Source organism: Ictalurus punctatus, chromosome 8 (genome assembly GCF_001660625.3).
Source record: "Ictalurus punctatus breed USDA103 chromosome 8, Coco_2.0, whole genome shotgun sequence".
Taxonomy (NCBI): Eukaryota; Metazoa; Chordata; class Actinopteri; order Siluriformes; family Ictaluridae; genus Ictalurus; species Ictalurus punctatus.
The window spans coordinates 15,498,596-15,522,549 of record NC_030423.2 but is presented as its reverse complement, the minus strand read 5'-3'; the positions used below and the strand labels follow the sequence as shown (position 1 = coordinate 15,522,549).

At 38.7% G+C, this 23,954-nt stretch overlaps 1 protein-coding gene across 7 annotated transcripts in view; it reads right to left on the bottom strand.

Moving 5' to 3' along the window:
* fam13b (family with sequence similarity 13 member B) overlaps positions 1 to 23,893 on the bottom strand; it is a 46,694-nt gene extending 22,801 nt beyond the window's left edge. For 5 of the 7 annotated variants that reach the window (XM_017474099.3, XM_017474101.3, XM_017474105.3 and 2 more), the window contains exons 1-8: positions 23,669 to 23,893; positions 21,642 to 21,734; positions 15,075 to 15,237; positions 14,514 to 14,694; positions 12,063 to 12,275; positions 11,360 to 11,537; positions 11,044 to 11,185; positions 4,613 to 4,728 (exon numbers count right to left, since the gene is read on the bottom strand). In XM_017474099.3, coding sequence (XP_017329588.2) covers positions 4,613 to 4,728; positions 11,044 to 11,185; positions 11,360 to 11,537; positions 12,063 to 12,275; positions 14,514 to 14,664 — 800 coding nt within the window. In that variant the 5' untranslated portion in view covers positions 14,665 to 14,694; positions 15,075 to 15,237; positions 21,642 to 21,734; positions 23,669 to 23,893. The remainder of the gene's footprint in view (positions 1 to 4,612; positions 4,729 to 11,043; positions 11,186 to 11,359; positions 11,538 to 12,062; positions 12,276 to 14,513; positions 14,695 to 15,074; positions 15,238 to 21,641; positions 21,735 to 23,668) is intronic. The other 2 variants (XM_017474104.3, XM_017474100.3) reach the window with 2 other exon arrangements.
* Positions 23,894 to 23,954: the final 61 nt, after the last annotated feature.

Genomic DNA, 23,954 nt, shown 5'->3' with positions numbered 1-23,954 from the left:
AACACTAAGCAAAACGGATGTAAGCCAGATGTATTCCATTTTTAAACCGTCACCGTTGTCAAAACGACAGCAAGGCTCCTGCACCAGAGCTGGAATTAAATCTTCTCACTTCCAGAGGTAATCATACTTTCAAATGCTAGAACTTAATTTCTGGTTGAGATGCAAACAAGAAACATTTCAGTTCAGGAAAGCCTGCACACACACACACACACACACACACACACACACACACACACACACACACACACACACACACACACACACACACACACACACACACAGAGACCAAGGTAGAAAATTATATCATGTGAAAGGATTTCACAGGCTGCCACCCATACACTATATGAATATTTGTGGACACCTGACCATCACACCCATATGTGCTCGCTGAACATCCCGTTCCAGATTTAGTCCCCCCTTTGCTGTTATACTAACCTTCGCTCTTCTGGGAAGACCTTCCTCTAGATTTTGGTGTGTGGCTATGGGGATTTACCCACAAGAGTTCAGTTCATCCCAAAGGTGTTCAGTGAGGTTAAAGTCAGGTCTCTGTGCAGGCTACTCAAGTTCTTCCACACCAACCTTGGGAAATCATGTCTTCATGGTCCTCGCTTTATGCACAAGGGCATTGTCATCCTGGAACATGTCTGGGCCTCTTAATTCCAGTGAAGGGAAATTGTAATGCTACAGCATACGAAGACATTCTTTGTTTGGGGAAGAACCACATTTGGGTGTGATGGTCAGGTGTCCACAAACTTTTTTTTTATATAGTGCATATGATTTGATGGTGGCGTGCTGCCTGACCATCAGAATTACACATCAAGAGGCAGAGATGTATGCACTTGACCTCAATGTTTTATGGATGTCTGCAGAGGTCAGAGATATAAATGATGCAGAGCATCATTGTTTTTGAACAGAGTCATTTTGAATCATTGAACAGAGCATTTGTTTTTGATTCTTTAACACGTGATCAGGTGGTCAAATGGGAGCAGGAAGGCACTCAGGTGACACTTCTGAGAATCTGAAATTAGACCGACATGCTAGACTGACATGTATTTATCATGGTCCCTTATGTCCTCCAGCCACTCGCAACAAAGTACATCAAGAACACCGAAGTACATCGCTCTGTTTATTTCAGGGGCAGATGAAAAATACTTTCCATAGCTGGAGAAATGGATATATGGTGGGGTTTAAATTTAGCTTTGAAGTGTGTCGACCTGTCAGATTGAAACTGGGAGCGCCGCAGGACTGCGACACAAACAACTCTAGACTGTCCTGCCACTTATTTGCCAAAGTATGACAGTTTCTAAATGCATTTAGTAATGCAAATAACAAACCGGAGTACTTAGATTTCACGCAAGCCTCTGCTAGATGAGGTTTGATGAGTCTTCTAAATAATATATACCCAAATACCATAGCTACCACAGGTACACACTGATTTCTTGTATACGGTGCCATTTCTTGTTTAAATTTTTATTTATTTATATATCGATTTGTTTTGGATTGGTTTCTTTCAGGTTATGAAATGGCTGAGGTGTCAAGATTTTTATCAAATTTGTGTATGCAATTGAAATAAATACGCTATTTAAATTTGACAGCATAATTTGTATATAAAATTGCAGCAACTCATACCAATGTTACAATATGAAGCCCAAAAATTGAGGCTCACATTAGCGAGTCTCCTCATACATAAAGTAACGCATAACTCAAGAGCTCTTGGAGGATACAAACTTTTTCAGAACTAAATGGATTTTCAAGTACTTCATAATCCTTGGTGGAGTATATTTGTTTGTATCCAGCTTGATAAATGATTCCCAATGTCTGAAGAAGTGCTTAATTACTGAGATATAAAAAAAAATATTTTGATGCAGACTGGGTCTTTTCAAAGACAAAATAATAATAGTAATAATAATAATAATAATAATAATAATAATAATAATGCCATCATGCCAGTCTTTGTTCAGATTAGGGTTTAATGTACTCAAAGTACGGTAACAATATCCCATTGGTTTGAGAAGTATTTGGGAGTTTTGTTTACAGCTACAAATCAATAAGTATTTGTTAATATTATTATGCATGACTTTTACCGTGCTGTAAACACACTGCACCATCAACTATTTGTAAATATAGCTAATGGTACTACATTTTCATATTATAGCATGTAATAAAACTAAAAAGAAAATCACAATGCACTGACATTTCTAGCACATGCTGATGTGCTAGAAATGTCACATTTTTAGTCAGACAATACTTGACATTATTTCAGACCTATCCATGATAATGCCAGAATATTTTGACGTGCTCTTAATTCATTGCATTGCTCAAAATGACAATTAGTAAAACGTCTTGAACCAAGTAGTGGAAACACATCATGTGTTGTTTTTTTTTTATGTTTACCACTTAGACTTCCCATGGATAGAGTACCAGGGCACTGCCACTCAAATATACTGGTTGTGACTTGTGTCCACTGTACACAGCATTTTCAAAGTATGAAGCATGTCTATAAAAACAGACACACCTTTAAAATGCATGTAAATGTGGACTGTATATTTTCCCTATTCAAACAGGCCCCTCAGGCTCCTGCCTTTAATGATTTAACAGCATCCCCCACACTGTGGCAGACTGACATTTAGGACATGGCAGGCTGGGGCAATACTCTAAAGTCCCAGACTGCTCACCTTGCATCAAAGCTGGAACAGGTGGGGAGGATCAGGGCTCAAACAGCGAGCCAATAGAACTGTTCTAGTCTCGACCTCCAGGCTCAACTCTCTTCTTCAATCAAGTTTGTACCCTTTTAGCCTAGCAGGGATCACAGGAGCTTTGGTGGGAGAAACAAACAGCGACTGCACAAGCAGCAAAGCCGCAGCTCAACTATGTAATCGCAATAGTGCTTTATAGTCTTAAGTGACAAAAGAAAAATAAACGGAGATAAAAGATATGTACCATTTAAGTTAGATTGCCCTGGTTGCACATTAACAGTTTAGAAGCATGTACTCATTTCAAAATATGCTTTACACATGACTAATCTGCAAACATAAATTCTGCCAAACTGGAATATGTTGGATTTAAAATTAAAAACTGTCACGCTAAAAACACTAAGTCTTTATCCAGTGCAGTGTCTCAGGATACACCATCAGCTGGATGGGAGAAAGGATCATGTGACAAAGTACACAACATGGTCATGCCTTCCACTACTAAATCTGAGGGTCCAAGTCTATGCCAGAATACACTACTAGCGCTTTTCCAGTGGATGGTTGTGGCTCGGCAAATTTACCCACGATCCTCCACATCTCTGGCTTACTCAAGTACCCCGGCTGAATTTAATCATACTTCTTGCCCAGGTAACAGCACTTGTGGAGCTCAAAATAGTGCAGCCCAAATGGTTTTCTATTTACTTCGTTTACTGCTCTACATAAAGCATAACAAAATCCTCAATGCCCTATCTAGTGCATAGAGTAGAATGACATTGCACTGCTCAGCGCTTTGTGTTTTTGTTTTTTACCAACTGGTAAGGTTTATAAACCTCTCTGCATTTTCACTAATTTTTAGATGTTCATTGAAGATTAAAGTATTCTTACAATTTACTGTTTTGATTGTGCAGACATCTATTAAGACATCTATTTACTCCTTTCAATTTGTTGACTGTCTTGTGCTTACAAGAAACACAGCAGGCCCACACGCATTTTAACATGAAATAAGACACCCGGTTGCATGGATTCATAAAAAAACCTGAATTAAAAATGAAAGTTTTATTTCAAGAGAAACTCCACCTACTTTCAGGTGATGTTATATAAAATACAGTAATGTATTGTATGTTTTTGTACCTACTTCATAGTGAAAAACAATGTGTTAACTAGCCACTTGTGATGCATGTAATGTTTATTGATTTACAATGCAGGAAACAACCTTGCAAGCCAGAGAGTATGTGTTAAACAAGCTTGTCAGACCTGAGAGCTGGATTCATGTTCTAATTTTAGTGGTAAAAATGCTGCTGCTTTATTGTGCCGGTATGAAAAAATGTCTGTAACCAGAACAACGGACTACTCTTTGTATCTACGCTTTGTATCTGATCATTTTTTACCCTCAACACTTTGACACTTTAATTAACTTGTGATATGATGTTACACTATAGCACAATATGCTTTTTTCATATCAGCAGAAAAAAAATGTAGGCAGTCGCTTTTTATTTATTTATTTTTTATTTATTTTTTAAAAAGCACTAAAATATGAACACAGCCTTGCACGTTTCTGTTTATCTCGGCAAGCTACGTTCATGCTCTCTGGACTAGATTAGGCTTTGGACCAGAGTGATAGGAATAGACTGAGACATTCATTCCCATCATTACTCCCATTTCACCCAACTTGCTTATGGTTAAAATTTGTAATTGCTTTCACTGTCAGATATACAGAGAGAAAGCCAGACAGGACAGTCATTAAGTCAAGTTAATTAAACAAACTTTTTTCAAATAACAATAACAACAACAACAATAATAATAATAATAATAATAATAATAATAATAATAATAATAATAAACTATCAGTCCTGTAAAATCATCCTCAAAAAGCTAAAAATAAACTGAAATGGGTTAGAAGGCTCAAAATTAGATGCTCCTACCTAGAAGAAGGGGTGACACTGGGGTGTTTTGGGGAGAGTGAAGAAGGACCGTCCTCGGCATCTTGCAGGAGCTCCTCACACGCTTCTATCTTCTCATCTTCCAGGAGCTCACTGATCTACAATATGAAGGGAAAAATTTCAGAACCGTGTCCAAGCAGCTGTCATCTTACAAACATGTCAGGATTCTGAATCACATGGACGTCTTACAGACACGTCAATCTCTGACCCTCGTTTTATCATGCGTCTTTGTGTTGCAGTACATTTTGATCTCTTTCATTCAGCTGATGAAGTATCTGACATTATACTCACTCCCAAGGTAACATTAGACCGTGCTTTGCTTAGTCAGTTATTACTTGTTAAATAGGAACTCTGTGTATAGATTTAAGCTAAATGTAGACCCCATGACATCAGAGGTTTGTTGTTCACACTTCTGTAATAAAGTGAGCTTCTATCACAAACTTAAGTTGATGTGAATCAGTGCAGGACATGATATACTGCAGAGTTATATAACATCTAAAACACAGTATTACTGATGAATGCTTCAAGCTGATGTAGGGCAATGACAAACTAACAAAAACAGCAGTCATTATGGTAACGTGAAAAGCCTTTGGCATAGATGTAACCTAAAGCCCCATGGCCTACATGATTGCCTGCAGCACTGCTTTGAATCCCAAACGTCCTCTACATCTGCTGCAGTGTTACTGCCACATTGCCATAGCAACCGCACCGGCCGCTTCTGATTGGCTGTGTGCGGTTGCTACTCATCATGTATGCAGATATGAGTCATATGCGGCAGGTGTAATGGCTGTGCTGCAGGATCTGGATCTACACACATCTCTACAGGCTTAGAGCTATTATCCCATTAATGTAATAATGATAGTGTTTAGCACATCCAGTCTTCACATAGTGCATAGAGATACCTCGTCTTACTACTCTCTTGCTCGATTCAGCCCAAAATAAAAAATTTGTTGCTTTCTTGTCTGCCCATGCTGCACTGTTGTTTAACAAATTTGTCACTCTGCAGTGTAATAATTAGACCATACACACTTTCCAACACACGTTCAGATGGTTACGACATTAATGCAAATGTACAGGCCATAAATGCAAATGCATGTTTACCAGGGCTGCCACTGTTCTGTTTTGGGGCTTTTACTGAAGTAGCAGGTACAGTAAGAAAGGAGCAGGCCAGTGAAAACTGTCTGGTTTAAACCTCGTTTAAACCGGTGCCACACCAGTGGCAAGCTGAGATGTACGTGGTGCAAGGCTGGAGAACACTGAGACTATTTAATTATCATTATCAACTGGTAAGACAGTGCACAATATTAATACGGACAAACCCTGAGGATGATTAGATTCAGAATGACCTCCTTTAGTCTAATAAGTTTACTTTGAAAGTGGCACACTTTAGAGAAACTGCCCTGGTGGCTGTTACTGAGAACTTTCATGCCATTATATCAGCCAAGCTATCACTGGTTCTGATGATTCTCGATTCTTCGGCATCCTTTGACATAGTCGATCACAAGACTCTCCTGACCATCCTCAAGAGACTTGGAGTCACTGGCATATAATCATGGTGGATTGTTCCTACCTGGACAGACATCCGGATGAATGAACGTCAACGCTGACTCTTTATTGGAATCCCACAAGGCTGAATGTTTAACCCTCTTTTATTTTCAGTAAGGTCATATCCTCACATACCACTGATATACAACTCGCTCTCTCATTTCCTCCCCTCAGACACGCAAGTTTCAGCTTGCATCTTGACATGTCTGGTGGACATCTCACAAAACATGGTAGCTCATCAACTAAAACTAATTCCCTGAAAAACTCAATGATTATGACATCTAACAACAGACAAAAATTTGTAGTTCTGGCCAACCAGCTATTATTCTCTGCTCATGCTGCCAATCTGATTTGGTCTTGCCGTTTTCTGTTTTACAACAAAAGGACAATCCGGCCTTTTCTCCCCATAATGGTCACTTTTGCAGTCCCTTGTCTTCCTGAGTTTGGATTACTACCACTTGCTCCTGGCAAGTCTTCCCCTGTGTGCCATCCAACCACTCATTTTCAACCTCCCCAAGTTACACCACATCACTCCATTGCAGCTTTACATCCACTGGCTCCATGTAGCTGCCAACATCAGACTTAAAACAATGATGCTTGCCTACAAAGAAAAAAATGGGCCAGACTGCACCTTCCTGAAGTCACTTATTATGTTCCATTTGAGCTACAATCATGGCTTGACTTGACTCACCATCCCTCAAGATTCAAGGAAGGTTGGTTCCTTGTAGGAAGCTAAAATCCTGTAAAGAGCAGTTTGTGCAGCGAAGATAACACAAGTTACAAATGTGACTGTCGTTCACTGTGTACACCATCACAAGAACACTGGATAACCACCAGGGGTCCTTGTCATTCGGAACCATCACCAACCCAACAGGCCCTCTGCGAGTGGGTTCCAGGTCTGGGCATGGTGCGCACTCGGGTGTTAAGCACCAGGCCATTGTTTAGAAATGGGGGTGAAATGGGGGTTTTCCCCTCAAATCTTCATCTAGTATAAAAAGAAAAAGAGTCTTGAGTGTGTTTTGTATAAAAATTAAAGGCCCACTTAGCTAATACTGAGTTGTACGTCACATTGATGGAGGTTTCAGCCTAGATAAACACTCTACAGAGATATTTAGAAAAGTGTCAGGGAATGATACAGTGCCTGTAACGTCCAGCACTCCTGAGGGGAGAACACTGCTTTTTGCCAGAATCCTGAAGGAAAGCATTCAACATCATTTTGTTAAACAAAAAGCAGTACTATAATAGTTGACAATACAAGTCTCCCAAATACTCAATCCTGACCATGTGGCAAACAGTAAAAGCTATTACAAAACAAAAATGAGATTAATTTTTTCAGGCAATCTAATAGCTGGTTTTATTTTGTGAATCAATATCACCGAGAGACACAGAACAAACATGCGGTAAAACAACGTCAGTAGTAAGAAAATACCTTGACAACAAAAGCACAACACAAATAGACTTAACACGCATCTAATTACAGTAGCTAGAGTAACTTCATTTGGCTGGGTCTTTTAAATCCAATAAGCTAATCATTAAAAGACTGTAAATAGGTTTCTTTCTCATTGCAACAGACTTCATAGGGTCAGAATTCTCTGTTTTCTGTCTTGCTGCTTGGCAACAGTAAGCACACAGCAGTCTTTGATATCAGAACGGGGGTAGAGGATGATGACGTGCTGAAGTTTTTGATTATTTTGGTCCAATGCGCATTAAATGATTCAACCATTCTGAGATCATTTAGCTCATTTTATTTTTATTTTTTTAAATTAATAATTTATTTTTTTTTAAAAACCCTCACCAGGCAATCTGTGACTGTTGCCATACTAAATGATGTCCCTAACTAAAAGAATTTATTCTTAACAAGTTTATCTTTGAGAGGCTGTTTTTGGTTACATGTGATATAGAACAGCTCTAAATCGAACACAATCAATCATCTAAATTTAGGATTTGTTCCTAAATTCCCTGTAACTGGGTGTTGTTTCTTGCAAGCAGCTGAAATTATGCCGAGAATGCACTTTTGTTTCGCCCCAAGAGGCTTTGTTAATATGCGGAATATTCTGATTACACAACATATGCCTAATTAGCAGTTGCAATGATTAATTAAGAGCTATTAAGTGTACACGTGCAAACAGGCACACGTTAAAGGTGTGTACTCTCACTCACTGAGGAATAGATAAGCACATACTGCTGTCTGTGCACATAGGTGGAACGACAAATTAGCTCTCTGTGTGTTGGCACAGTTGGTTTACCCACACAAGACAAGTGGGGAGCTTTAAGAATGTGAGGGACAAAAAGACGTGGCCTTTGGCAAAAAAGAGAAAAAACATTGTGTAGGAATATTGGAGCATGGATGGTTATCCTTAGAAACACCCAAAACATCTGTCCAAGTCCAGACATGAGATTAGTGCCTCAAAGAGGACGAGTCACAACAGAGAGATTCCTCCATCATTATGAGAAGAACCTTTGGAACTTGAAAGCCTTTTTTCAATAGAGTGATATCTCAATGTTTTAATCAAGTAAATGCTTTTAAACCGTCAAATACATGCTAGGCAACATCCAAAGCAGCAAAAGATTCAATCACCTGCTTGGTCTTATTTACACAACAAAATAAACTCAGATCCGCCCTGAACCACTCTCTATACTAGTGCCCTAAAATAGGTTTGCACTAAAGTAGTGATAGCTCAATCAATTAGTTATCAAGATAAGTTATCAACTGTTTTGTTATCTCAAAAGAGAACTAGGGCTGAACTGGTGAGACTGTTCTTTCTTCTTCTCCATATTCTGTCCCTTTTTGACCACAGACAGTACATGATGTAGGAGGCCATAACCTGCTGTAGCTTCTACTATTTCAGGCCAAGGCCATTCATTCATGCAAGCAATAATACCACAGACTTGACTTGCGATGCTCATAAAAGCCTTTTCAAAACGAATTTTCATAACAAAATGTGGTAACTAGGCAAAAGGAAAGGGTGAAACTAAATCCTACAAATGGGGATGGATGTGTCTCAACAGAAAGAGACAGAGCCCAGTGATTCATGTCCATTTTAATTTTCATTTGAAAACCGATGCAACTCTGGATTCAAGCCAGAAGGCTCAACTCACGTATGTCTACACATGTCTTCTCTTTGCTTCTCTCTGACAGTAACGGAGTGTTAGGATAAGCCTTCCCAGTATGGTGCACAGAAGCGAGCCTATGGCCTTGCAGCATGCACGAGAAGAAATCCCAGCTCATAAATTCATTCAGGCTTTGTACTCCTGACGTGTACAGCAGTGAGACTGTAGACCTGTACACTACCCGTCAAAAGTTTGGAGACACTCGACTGAAATGTTTCTCATGATCTTAAAAATCTTTTGATCTGAGGGTGTATGATTAAATGTTTGAAATAGGTGTTGTAGACAAAAATATAATAGTGCCAACACATTCATTTCTTTCATTAGAAAACTAACATTTTATTTACAAAAATTATTATTTTTTATATTTTTTTTGAAAATGCAAGACTTGGAGCAAAATATTTCGAAAAGCAGCCACTGTCCATTGTAGGCGGGAACTCCTTTAATACTGTTTAAAAAGCATCTCAGAGGAATTCCTCAAGAAATCGGTTGAGAAAATGCCAAGAATACACTCTGGAAATTCTAGGCAAAAAGGTGTCTACTTTGTAGATGCTAAAATACTCAATTATTTTTTATTTATTTTGGATTTTTTTTTATCACAACATAATTCCCATAATTCCATTTGTGTTACTCAAAAGTTTTGATGACTTTATTATTATTATAAAATGTGGAGAAAATAATAAAAATAAAGGAGGAGTGTTTCTAAACTTTTGACTGGTAGTGTATGTCTAGACGAGGTTCCCAGAGTGTCACGGGCTGTTTGCATGGGCATGGCTTAGGCCAATTCACTCAAATTAGGGTTCTTTTATGAAAAAAGACAGCTTTGCATGTTTTGGTTTCAATGTCCCATAAGGTAATTGTCAGACTATAACAAGTATCATTCCACATGTGAAAGATTGTGCGGCTTGCCGGATATATGTATTTGATAGACACAGCTTTGGTTTCCTTTCCTAAGGCAGCAAGAAGTGAAACATAATTTTAGAGACACTGTAACATTGTGCCATTGTACTATCATACCATGAGCTCAACGTAACAACAAACTTTGAAACCATTTAAACAAACACCAACCACCAAGCCCATAACCACGCCTTTTCAGCCACAGTGGTGCTCTTGTAAAAATCTGCTTTGAACTAAGCATATCAATCTAATATACTCTTAAGCCCTATCTGGATGAGATTGTTACCTCTGGATGAAGTCTGTATTACAACTTTTACATGTTTCCTCTTTGATAAATCTCTCGTGTCAGGACAGTAATTAATTTAGCATGGGACAAGCAAGTTTCTCTGGGGTTAATACCCCTAAAAGCCTGGATGCACCTGGCCATATACAGTTTTATATGCATTAGAGATCTGAATATAAACAACATTTTTGATCGTTCCCAATGATATTTTTGTATATTTGCAGCGTCTAAAATGAGATGATCATGGTTCTGACAGTGATACAGCTGCTCATTCTTTTATTTCTAGAAAACGAAAATTACATGATATTATTGAATAAGTAAGTATATATAAGTCATTAATCAGATTGGGGGATTTGTGTGTCTCCGATTTCTCTTTCCCAAACAAGTAACAAAATAAAAATAATGCCACTTCCATGAGTTCAACTAAAGATGAATGATTAAGAGAATGTCATTACAATACATCCTAATGCACAATCTCGGTGTGAATAAAGATAAGAAGGTTGTACTGCCTTAGACAAAGTTAGACTGTGAATAGAAATTGATTTGTTGACATGATGACATAGTGACCACGTATGTGTACCTGTTCGTTAATGGAGCTATAGTCGTTAGAAGTGGAAAGATCATCCTCGGTGTCAAAGAAGTCCTCCCAGTTCTCAAGCAGCTCAGCCAGAATGCGGCTCACTGACTCCTGCTCCCTCAGCTCCTCCACATCTGTATCTAAGCTGCAAAGCACAGAACACACGTGAAGCGTTCAGAACTCGGTGAACACAAAAGTTATATCAAGTGAAAATAGCAAGACAACAATGAACGAATTCCAATGAACCCTGAAGGTAAGTGGGTATTTTTTGATGCAAAATCATTATCACTATTACTATCACGACCGTGTAGTGTCTTACTGAAAGATGTCAGGACCAAAGACAGCAGCGAGGGCGCTGATGCTCCAGCTCTCCTCCTGAAGAGAAGCCACGTTAGAGAGGAAGCGGCACAGAAAACGCAGCAAGCTGTAGTTCACCTGGGGAAGCTGCTGCAAGACGTATTTCATGTTTCTCGCCAACTCATCCTCGCCGCTATATTCTACAATGGGTGAAAACATAGTCGGTTCATTGAGGATGAAGTATGAAACCACGTCAAACAGATCCGAAATGTCAAATATGTTTGAGGTAAACAAGACTGCAGACGTGAGAATGTGAAGGAAAGGGTGTTACTGTTGCATGCAAGATTGGCATGCAGATAGATACAGTAGCAAACACGCAGAGATAGAATGAGAAAATATTCAAAGGCTGTTATTCATCAAAGCTGATTTTTCACATTTGGAACGAAGACCACATGATTGTGTAACGGATGAAGTTTGGGTGGTGCCAGCCATGTTTACATTTGAAAAAATACCTTTATATTGTTTGTTTACTGTCCCCTTTTTGGTAATTTATTTTTGTACTTGTAGTCAAATGTGACTAAGAATGACAAAGACAACCATGGCATTCTTAAAGCACATGCTTCGTTGAAACGCAAAGCGAAACAAACAAACAAAACCCACACTGAGCATAGCAATGTTTCAAAGTAATCGGACATTCTGTACAGAAACTGAGAACACACTTTCACCTTGATAAAGTTGCAGTATGTGTGTTTGTAGGTCTGCAGGGATGATGGGCTCAGGGAGCTCCTGCAGGAAGAGGCGCAGCAGGCTGACGGCTGAGGCCAGATCTGCCTCCTTCTCCAAATTCACCTCCTCACCACTGTCATAGCGCTGCCGCAGCCATTCAACTTGCTCGGCGTTTCCGTTCACCAGGAACAGACCTTCAAGGCCCAGACCCCCTGTGAACACATACACACACACACACACACACACACACACACACACACACATTGTTATTTTGCAGGACCAAGGCCTGTTTACCGCTTCATGCTATTCTGCAATGCTTGGAATTTTTAAAAGATAAAATTTAAAGCAAGAAGGGTGACATCTATTCAAAGGCAGATCATGTCAAGTTCGAGGCTGGATTTTAGACACTGGAATTAGCATACAATCCACATATAGAGGACTGTTTTGTTATAAGCCTGATGGGAAAATCTCATTAACTAAAAGTTATTCTCTGCATTGTTGGAATTATTGCAACTCGGTTGTTTATCGTTGTAATTAGATATTAATTAACTCAGTCTTGATTTAAAAAAAAAAAAAAAAAAAAAAAAAAAAAGTTTCTCAACACACAGGATTGTCATGCCACTTGCATCCATCTAGGAGTAAAATTTATCTGATAAAAATTAATGAGCTCTTCTCAGTTGGTAAAGATCACAAAAAGTTTGTGGTCAAGAGTAGGCTGTCTTCACATGCCTAAAATAACTTGTGGTCTATGACCGACAGCTTACAGCACACTTGAATGTGGCCCTAAATACCTAGCAGCTCTAGTATATGTTAAAAACAAAACTTGTTCTGTCTGTTGTCCTTGAGCCAAAATCAAATCAGCCACCATTTTCAGAATTAGCCCTTGACAAACATATTTAGCTGTCAAAAAAGTCTACTACGTTTTGGACATAACTGTTGACCACATTTACAATTCTATCTCCAGAAATGTTGTTGGAAAATAACAAAAGCTGCTTTCACTGCTGAGGCCCTGGGGGTCTAGATTGTGCTGGTTTATACATCACTAGAACTATAATTAGCATGCAGAAAGTGTTTTGCCTGGGCAGAAGCTGCTTCTTTAAATCCCAGATGCCACTAGAAGATAACCACTTACCTTATGGGAGGTCTCACTAGCATCCTCACAGAAATATAACAGAGTTATTGCTGCCTGTTGTATTTAATTACACTTCCTCCTACACTATGTTCTAATGAACTGAAGGGAGATGCCACTGGGCAGACTTTACAGGGGTGGACTGCTACATGGAACTAACGGCACAGGTGACCATCCAAGTCACAGTCCACCTCGGTCATATTTTTAAAGGACTTTTTAAAAGAAGCAATCATAAAGTCAATAAAAACACTATTACTATGAGCAACAGTATAATTCTGTCAGGAAAGACAAGATGCTTGCATGTACTGTCAAGTTCATATGTAACACTTCATAATTCATTGTACTGTTTCGTAGTTGTTGTGTTTTGCATTAAGAATAAAAATGAATTGCCGCTAATTAGAAAGTGAATTGCACAGGGCCATAAGGGTATTCATAAGTGAGGGGGAAAAGCATTCACATTTAAGTCTATAGTCCTAATGCATGCATCAACGTATCAACATACAGTTTGTTCGTTATGGCACCGTATACAGTTTTGGGTGTTTTTATTAAATTTTTTTTTTTACGAAAGCTTCAAGTGTAGTTAATTATTTGTCATGCTGTACGTGAAAATAGACGACTGCTTGAAGCCGTGGGCTGCGCCCAAACCGTGTACTTAACTACTATATAGTAGCCGAGATACATGTATTTTTCCCCACTACAGGCCTATAGTAGGCAAGTATGCGGTTTGGAACGCAGCCGTACTCTCTTGCTCGCGGTAAAATATTGAGCACTGCCATGTGTGTACGTGTCCTGTCGCAAAATGTGGTGAAAACTCCCACATAACGTTAATAATGTGACTAAGGTGTTTACATGTCTGTAATACACATCCATAATGCGACTAAAACAGGAGTACTCCATGTGTCTTAATTCAATTAGTGCTTACTTCGAGTATGACCTTAATCAAATTAAGGTAATTAAAAATTGCTGTTTACATGGTAGCTTCTTAATCACAGTATTGTCTTAATCGGGTTAATAGTGGATTATTGTTGTCCATGTAAACGCACTGATTATGCTTTTTCTACACTCCTTTAAGAAACATGGGAGAGGTAAAAAATCTCATCGGAGATAGAACTGAACATGTGGCGAATGTCATAAAATAGATAAGCCAATTGTGTTCTAACATGCAAATAGAGACAGTGCAGTTTACCAGTGGAAGGGACAGGGCACGTAGGTCTGGAGGTGTTTCCAATTTGCATATTCACTGAACCTGGATTTCTCTGTAGATTTCTTGTAGAACACCACATTTTATGCCATTTAAAACGAGATGCCAGCTCCCACTCACCATGCTCCTCAATGTACTCTACGATGGTCCTGACCAACAGGGGGACCTCGTGGCCTGGCTGGCCGCTCTGCTGCACCTCCTCCAGAGGGATACCGAACACCCTGGCTGTGCTGAGGGACTCGCTCAGGGTACGAGAGAGGCTCTTCCTCATCGCTTCCACAGCCGCACCACTTCAGTCGCTCTGCATGGCAGACAGACACAAAACAGTCACGGAAATGCTACAAATACAACAGCAAAAACAAAGCAGGCCGAAGCTGAAACGTGGAGACGTGGAGCCGAGTTACATAAGTGAGGTGACAAGGTTATGTAAAATGAACCGACAAACATGGTACGCAGACCACACTGACGGTAGCAGGAGGCTGAGCTGCAAGGCTACTCATCACGTCCTATCCTTATCAACATATATCACATGACATAATATAATACACCTATCAGAATACTTTTTCATGGTCTAGTTTTCTTTTTAGCTTATGTACCATTTCAAGGTACTTTCATTAAAAAAAAGGCAGCAGCAATAATAAGCGCTGATTCTTTAAAATGGAAATGAAAAATATTACTCACCGTGTTTTTGATTTAAAAATCCAGATGTTTGCTGTATCCGCTGCTCTACTCACTAGCAGTAAACTGAAAGACCATCTATGGCTGCTTCAGGTTATGGCAAAAGATGAGCCTGTAGTTCCTCATTGACGGACCGCAAATCCTGTACAGGACGTCAGTAGTTAAACTGAAGAGAGAGGACAGCAAACAGGCATAATGAGTAAAATTAATTAACTATTAACTCGATCATAATTAAGGTCACTAACACACAAGTAAAGGTCACACCCTGTGTTCACAAAAGACTAAAAGGCATTCCTGGCATTTCATGTACATAAAAACACTAAAAAGTATATAATCCAAAATATTTGGTCCAAAGTGCCATTTAATGCATTTAATGTGTTTGCATGCATGACACATTTTATGGGGGAAAAATGGTTTAAGTAAGATATTTAAAAGGCTGTTAATACGTGCACCAGGATAAAATAGTCAAAAGTCTCCACACATAGGGAACACTTTTTAACAAACTGTCCTCCAAACTTCTTCATGCCTTTGACAAAAGAAGAACGTATTGAAACCGTTCTCGTGGCTGAATCAGGAAGCTGTCTCAACGTCGCAATGAATATGCAAGTACATGCATAACGTGTTATAAATACATGCATGTGTTAACATGAGTTTATCATGAGTGTGAGAGACGACTTTACAAAGAAATGGTAATCATGTAGCACAGTGGTCACCAACCCTCTCCTGCAGGTTTCATCTCCAACCAAACTCTAATACACCTGTTTCAGTTGATCAAGAACTTCTTATAGCAATGATGAGATGGTCCGGTGGGCTCACCGGAAATATGGTTGAAGCTAAAGTCTTCAGAAAGGTACAGGGTTGATGTAGACATCAATGTAGTGTAGATGTAATGTAGATGTAGTGTACTGTAGACAAAGTGACATTTTGCTAAAAAGTATTAATTTCCCCTCTGCATGGAGACTTTTAGGACACCCTGTAGTTTTAATAAGAATTCTTTTTAATAAAACAAAAATAAAACATTTTGTTCCAATGTTTCAACAGAATTTTCTTTTGTGTAATGTTATTTTATGAATTAATATGTATTCATTTTTGCTCATATTTATGATTCGGAAGGGCACTGAAGGACAATGTATATAAAACCCAACATTCAAACTGTAATAAGTTAGCTAACAATGTCTAACCTCACGAAAGGTTGAATATCCGGCCTACCTACTTAAACAAGCTTGACGTCTGTAACACTCCTCTCAGCCCCCCTTCTAAACATGGCATCGGTTTATTAGTTACTGAATTACCTCAATCAGCATTCACACAAAGCTCTTTTGAGATTGGAAAAGCGGCCCACTTCACATGCCTACCAACTGTGTAATTACACACCCTTGCAAACTTTGTGAACGATCTATATTTATTTATACTTATAGCTGCCTACTGTAGTATCACCTGAATAAAATGAGGCCAAACTGCTTCTAAAACTGAGCTGAAAGATGTGAAGTGCAAGCATCTTAGCTTTTGTTCAACAGAGAGGAGCTCTGCTATTAATCCCACAAATCGAAAGCGATGACCTTTTAGCTCACAAAGTCTGACATTGTTGAAGAACTTTATGAGGCAGGCAAAGTGCCATCATTGAGTGGTGCGTTTTTTTTCTTTTCTTCCAGTTTAAGTACCATATGTTCCATTCTTACATTTTTCCGTTGTTCTGCGACGCAGTATTTTGTATTATACATATACACACACATCTCAACAGACAGGTTTGTTCAGTGACTGTTCCCATTCAAGCATTAGTGCTGCACCAGAGACAAGCATAAATCATCTAAATTCACTAACTTGTGTACACGCTGGTTACAGAGATGAGATCTCACGTGCATGTAATTAATTAGTAAAGATGGATCTATTTAGGAGATGGCTTAACGACAGCCATGTTAATGACAGGGGAGCAGGTCACAGAGAGAGCAGCTCTGGGCATGTGGAACTGAATTTATCCTTATAACTTTCACTAGCTCTGCTCAAGTTCAATTGGATTTTGACCAGAAAATGATGCACGTCAAACTCATTATAACTTGTAACTGAACGTGTTTGCATTTTATACGCTAGAGTTCCACAGAGATTGCAAATAACCTTCCTGCACAATAGTGCGTCCTGTTTCGCCCACCAAACACAAGCACTATGGCTACAGCAAAACAACCAATCTGTTGTCATTACACGAATCTCAGTGCGTCTACAGGATGAAAAGAGAGCTTTCTTTGTGGCAAATGGAAATTTCCACTCTGATGCACTAACCCTCAAAACACTCTGCAAAGAGGAAACACAAAATTAAGCACTAATAATTAGCATGGGGGGGTGGGGGGGTTGGTTTAGAGAGAAGCCGGCAAAACTTTTGCAAAATTCAAAAGGGACCACACAGAGCAGAGAGACCGGATAACAGCAAACTACACGTTCTCTGGGGATTTTTAGTATTTCAGTTCTCCGAAGTATCCAACTTCTTGGGAAACATGAGCTCAATCAAAATTCCCCAACTACAAAAATAAGAAGACCTACAATAAATGATATTTAACATCATATAGACATACAGAAATGTTGGATCATTTTAAGTAAACATTTTTTGCTTTTTGAAGTACTGCAACTTTTTTCTACAAAATACTGGTTTTAAAATTATTGGCAAGCCAACAATCATCTCTCTATTTTATGTTGAATGTTCTTTTTCCCATGGTAATGGATGCCGAAGGGATTTTACATGTGTGCAAACTAGGGCTGCACGCTTATGGCCAAAATGATAATCCTGATTATTTGGATCAATATTGAGATCTCGATTATTTATCACAATTATTCATTATGCATCGTGCTAGTGTCATGATTTCCCCTCGCGCAAGCGTTGGAGCTCGCAGAGAAACTGGAAGCTCAAGTGCTTATATGTTAACTCCATTTCCAGGTTTTGGCACTACAAAATGACGTCAGCCCTGCGCCTCTCTATGTGATTGGCAGTAAGTGTAGGAAGCGCTTGATTCAAGTGGAGAAAACAGTGGAGTTTTCTATGAGCGGAGGACAAACGTTAAATGTCAATATCGTAGTCAATCATGTTCATTTAATTGTGGGCAGTCAAAATTGTAATCGTGATCGATATCCGATTAATTGTGCAGCCCTACTGCAAACAAAAAAAGAGCAAATGGAAAATAAGATTACATTTTCAAAAATGAAATCAGCTACAACCTTCATTAAGTTTGAATTTGTTTGGATTTTGACATTTGCAAATACTCCACATGGGTGTCGATTTTGGCACATACAGTGCCCTCCAGTAATATTGGCACCCTTGGTAAATACGAGCAAAGGCGGCTGTGAAAAATTGTCTTTATTGTTTAATCTTTTGATCTTTTGTTTAAAAAAAAAAAAATAATAAAAAATTTCACAAAATAATCTGCTCTCAGGGATATCAAACAACTGCAAACAAAACACAGGTTTATAAAAAAAATAATTAAAAAAAACTCTGTTAAATCTAGGTGTCCAACAATTATTGGCACCCTTTTAGTCAATACTTTGCGCTACCTCCCTTTGCCAAGATAACAACTCTGAGTCTTCTCCTATAATGCCTGATGAGGTTGGAGAATACATGGCAAGGGATCTGAGATCATTCCTCCATACAGAATCTCTCCAGATCCTTCAAATGTCGAGGTCCCTGCTGGTGGACTCTTCTCTTCAGTTCACCCCACAGGTTTTCTATGGGTTTCAAGTCAGGGGACTGGGATGGCCATGGCAGGACCTTGATTCTGTGGTCAGTAAACCATTTTTGTGTTGATTTTGATGTTTTGGATCATTGTCCTGCTGGAAGATCCAACCCCAGCCTACTTCAAGCCATCCTGTCCATTTTCAATGCTTGTTATTTTCTTATAGCCACTTCCCATTTTGTGAAGCTCAACAACCTTTTGCTGCACATCAGAGCTATATTCCTTGGTCTTACCCATTGTTATGAATGACTAAAGGAATTTGGCCTGTGTGTAACCTCATATTCCTGTGAAATTTTTAAACAAAACATCAAAAGGTTAAACAATAAAAACTAATTTTCACAGCCTTCTTTGCTCATATTTTACCAAGGGTGCCAATTTTAGTGGAGGGCACCGAGTATGACAGAAAATACTATTATTGAAAAAAGGAGGTCTAACAAGAATTACTTTTGACAGAACAAATAAATAGAAATCTATTGTTTGAGTAGATGCTTATACAATACTAATACTAATAATAATGTTATAAATATTGTATTTATAGAATAATTTTAAACCTCATACAATTATTTGATTAACTTCATATTCTAATCTAAAAATTCACCTTTCTCTTCTGGTCAAAAAATATTTTTAGGCAGGAGTCAGATATTTGCTTTTGTGCTGCTTTATTTTGATCGGTTCTCTTGCCTGTGCATCTATGTTACGCCTTGAGAAAACAAACCGCACTCTCACTGAACACAACAGGAAGTATGCTCATATTTCAGTTTCGTTACTGGGGAGAGAGAAACAACAACAACAAAAAAAAACCCTACGGCAATTAAAACATGTTTGATTTGGCACTAACTGACCAGGAATTCAGTGACCATTTGAATAGCATTATCCCAGATAACTGCTTACACACACACACACACACACACACACACACACGCGCGCGCGCGTGCACACACGCGCACACACACATACACACCCATATGGTACTCCAACTGTTTCCAAGGCTCATTGTGGGATGAGTCTGAAAAGAAGCTGTCGCTTGGCACAGAGGCCTTCATCTGGGCCAAGTAAGAGATAAAAATCTCCTTGAGGACAGCTGGCTTTAGCTGTAATCTGTATGACACACATTCAGCATGTTTTAAAGGGCAGGCCACCTTTGCACAGCATCATGCAGTACAGCAACCAGAGCCTGCGAGAAGTTATTCTAGCATCCGCTTTTCTGTTTTGGGAAGCGAGTTGGTTTCATGCTGGTGTGAATGCATGGGTTTGTCTCGTCTTTCAGATATTCTGTTCTTGCCTCTTCAGGGGATCTTGGTTTTGTTTGGCCACAGAGTGCAAGAAAATAAATGATGATCATTGCGTGTGTGTGTGTGTGTGTGTGTGTGTGTGTGTGTGCACGCAAAAAATCACAATATGTTGCAACGGTGTTTAACTATCACTTAATACCCTTGAATAATGTGTCGAAAGAGATTGGTGGAGATAACGAGTTGAACATGGAAAAATTATCAACAAACACATGATTAACTGCCACACGTCACTTACTCTACCTATTGTCATGTGCTATATCAGTGGGGTGGGTGATAAGGCCAATTATATCACTTTACAAGAGCTGAAGGCATTTTCCATGATGCACAATCTGGATTATGATACTTAGGCTAACACAGCAGCAACTAAATAGTTGCTCTGCATTAAACAAATAGGTTAATGTTAGGTAATACTAGGCACAAAAATATATTTAAATGTTTAATCGGGTGCTTCAGGACAGTGGGAGTGGAGTTGATCAGTAAGTCATTGCATATATGCACTGCTGATGTGTGTGATATCTCTCAAAAAACACATTGTGATCTAGTGCGATATGGAAATACATATCGTAGGATTATAGAAAAAATGTCCACTGATAAATACAGTGCCCTCCACTACTACTGGCACCCTTGGTAAATATGAGCAAGAAGGCTGTGAAAAATTGTTTAACTTTCTTTTGTTAAAAAGAATTCACAAAAATACTCTGCTCTCATGGATATCAACAAAGGTTTATCAAAAAAAGTACATTCAGATTAATATTTAAAAAAAAAAAAAAAAAAAAAAAAAAAAAAAAAAAAATTAGTACACCTGCGTAACTAGGAACAGGAAATTGCTCAGCCATGACTTCCTGTTTCAGGGATGAAAATATGGAGGTAACACATGGACCAAATTCCCTTAGTCATTCATCACAATGGGTAAGACCAAAGAACAGAGCTGTGATGTGCGGCTAAAGGTTGTTGAGCTTCACAAAATGGGAAGTGGCTATAAGAAAATAGCACAAGCATTGAAAATGTCCATTTCCACCATCAGGGCAATAATTAAAAAATTCCAGTCAACTGGAAATATTATGATTAAACCTGGAATTGGACATGTGTCTATATTGTCTCAATGCACTGTGAAGAGGATGGTTCGAGTGGCTAAAAAATCTCCAAGCATCACAGCTAGAGAATTGCAGAAGTTAGTTGCGTCTTGGGGTCAGAAAGTCTCCAAAACTACAATCCGAAGTCACCTACATCACCACAAGTTTTTTTGTAAGGGTTTCAAGAAAAAAAGCCTCTACTCTCATCCAAAAACAAACTCGAGCATCTTCAGTTTGCCAGACACTACTGGAACATTGTAGTGGCTCTTTAACATTTTGAACAAAAGATCAAATGTTTAAACAATAAAGACAATTTTTCACAGCATTCTTTGCTCATATTTACCAAGGGTGCCAATATTAGTGGAGGGCACTGTATCTTCCTACATGACAGAAAAGGCATCAGCCCAACTAAAAGATGAGGAAAATGCACCTAAAAAAGGAGCTACTTCTGTCGTTTGAAAGTGGTTTGAGTATAACAAATCAGACACTGACCAGAAAACGGTCATTTGTAAGGTATGCCGCAGATCAGTCCCCGCTTCCGAATCGAACACGACAAACCTCTTCTATCCGGGAGATTCCTGAAACCTGAAGTTAAATAGTGTTTTAATACTTACTTTTCAGATTTTATGTTCATAGTGTTCCCATTTTCACAGTCTTATATTTTTCTTGTTATCGTCTTGCAAATAAAAGGAGAAATTGTTGTTATGTACACATAACAACTGATAAGAATTGACTTGATTAGTCCAGTATGATACAAATGGCAGTGTTATAACAATATATCATTTAAATTGGCATAATTTATACTACAATACAATTTTTCTGAAAGTATGATAGGTATTGGCAACACTGGCCCACTTCACGGATACTCACAGGAACACATAGCTGATATAAATCAATCGTTTTTGGCATGGTACATGAAAAAAAAAAACACCAAAGACCAATTCTTTTCTTTTTGTTTACTTCCATTTTGTTATCAAACGCAAAGGTCATAATGCTTTTGCCATATTTATCCATATTTATCATCTATATCTGAATCCACAACAATACAGAATGTAGGGCTTGGAGTTTTTCTGCTTCACTCAGTGTCTCAGTCATTCGGTAAAGGCAGATACTCACGTACGATTCAAATTTAAGCTACGATCTATGCAAGGGACCAGAATTATCTCTTTGTCCTTACTCAGCTTGGCTGAAACTCAAATATGACCTTTTGTACCTCTGCCAACATACAGATCATGTTTACATAAGTGTGGGTTAAGTTAGTGGTTCTCAAACTGGGGTCTGTAGAAACCAAAATAAGAGGTCAGGCCTTTCAAAGTAATTATATTTATCACTGAATCCTTATAGATCTGGTCCTGTTGACTGGAATTGAATAGGAACCTGAATGACTCATAAAACAAGCAGTATAAACAGTCCAACTGCCCATAAGGTGGAAAGTTCTGGAAAGTTCTATGCACCAGTCCATAAAACTAAAACTATAACTGAAACTGAGCCTGATATTCAAATAGCCTGATTATACTTAGAAAATAAGTATTGAGGGGGTTTGTAAAATTGTATTTACAGTTAAAATGGCGTCTGGGGCTATTGAGTAGCTACAATGTGTGAGGAACACACACACACACACACACACTCACACCCCATAACCATAACGAAACTTTACACCAAGCTTAATGAAAATGATGAAGACAGGGATTGGGCTGAAGCAGAATATAATACACACACCACACAGATAATGCTTTAATATCGAGCTCATATTAGCCAAATAAAACGGAAGTGGCAGCGACGTGCAGCCATAACTAAGTTATAATTATTAATAGCTCATGTTCACTAGTAAATTAGCTTAGCTGGCTGAATTTGACAGGTCAGGATGAGTTAGCAGATACACTAACCGCGTAACTCAATACAGTCAATGAAACGTTACACATAAACAAAATATTTAAGACACTTTAATATCTAGCTAAACAGCTAACGTCCATTTCCAGAAAACTGAGGTGAACAACACAGAGGTAACGTTATTCTCAACGAACCAAAATTGTGCTCGCATTCATTCAGACACACGTCCCGCCTAGCTGGAGAGATAAACTAATAACAATGTGGGTGTGAAATTATTATTATTAATAATAATAGTAATAATAATAATAATAATAATAATAATAATAACGACAGAGCTACGGTAAAGGACATCCTCAAAGAGTCATGTAACTAGCTCTGCCTGTGATGAGCACTGGAATGTAGGTTTATTGCATTATTGGTGCAGATGGTAGAAACAAAGCGTAACACTTTAAATAGAATAATAATTAAAAGACAACCGTTTTCAGAACTACATATCTAAGGGGGAAATGGTTAGAGTGTATTCAAGTAGAATAATACAAGCACGAGAGAATATAGGCCAGCTGGATCGTACTTGAAGTGGTCATTCAGGTCGCAAGCTAGCAAGCTAGCAAGCTAAGACAGTAAGTAAGGCAGCTAGCAACAGCTCGAAGCTAGTCACTCCGATGGTATCGAGAAAGCTGAACACTTACCAGGTCAAATCTGACGACAATCGAGAGCAACAAATTGCTTTTTTTGCAATTTGTCGTCCCGCAGAGCTCCTTTATACAACAGCGAAAGACTAGCTAAGATACCCAAATTGCATGCTCAGCTTTTCTAACTCATTCCTTGTTCGCTTAAAATGGAGTGAAACGCTTTAGAGCCGTCGCGAATTCGTTTACAGTACTGCCCAAATTCAACACACCCACAGTGGACAGAGGCATCCCAAAATCCTGGCCCCGCCTCTCACTCTGCGCACGCGCACTCGACTCGACAGCC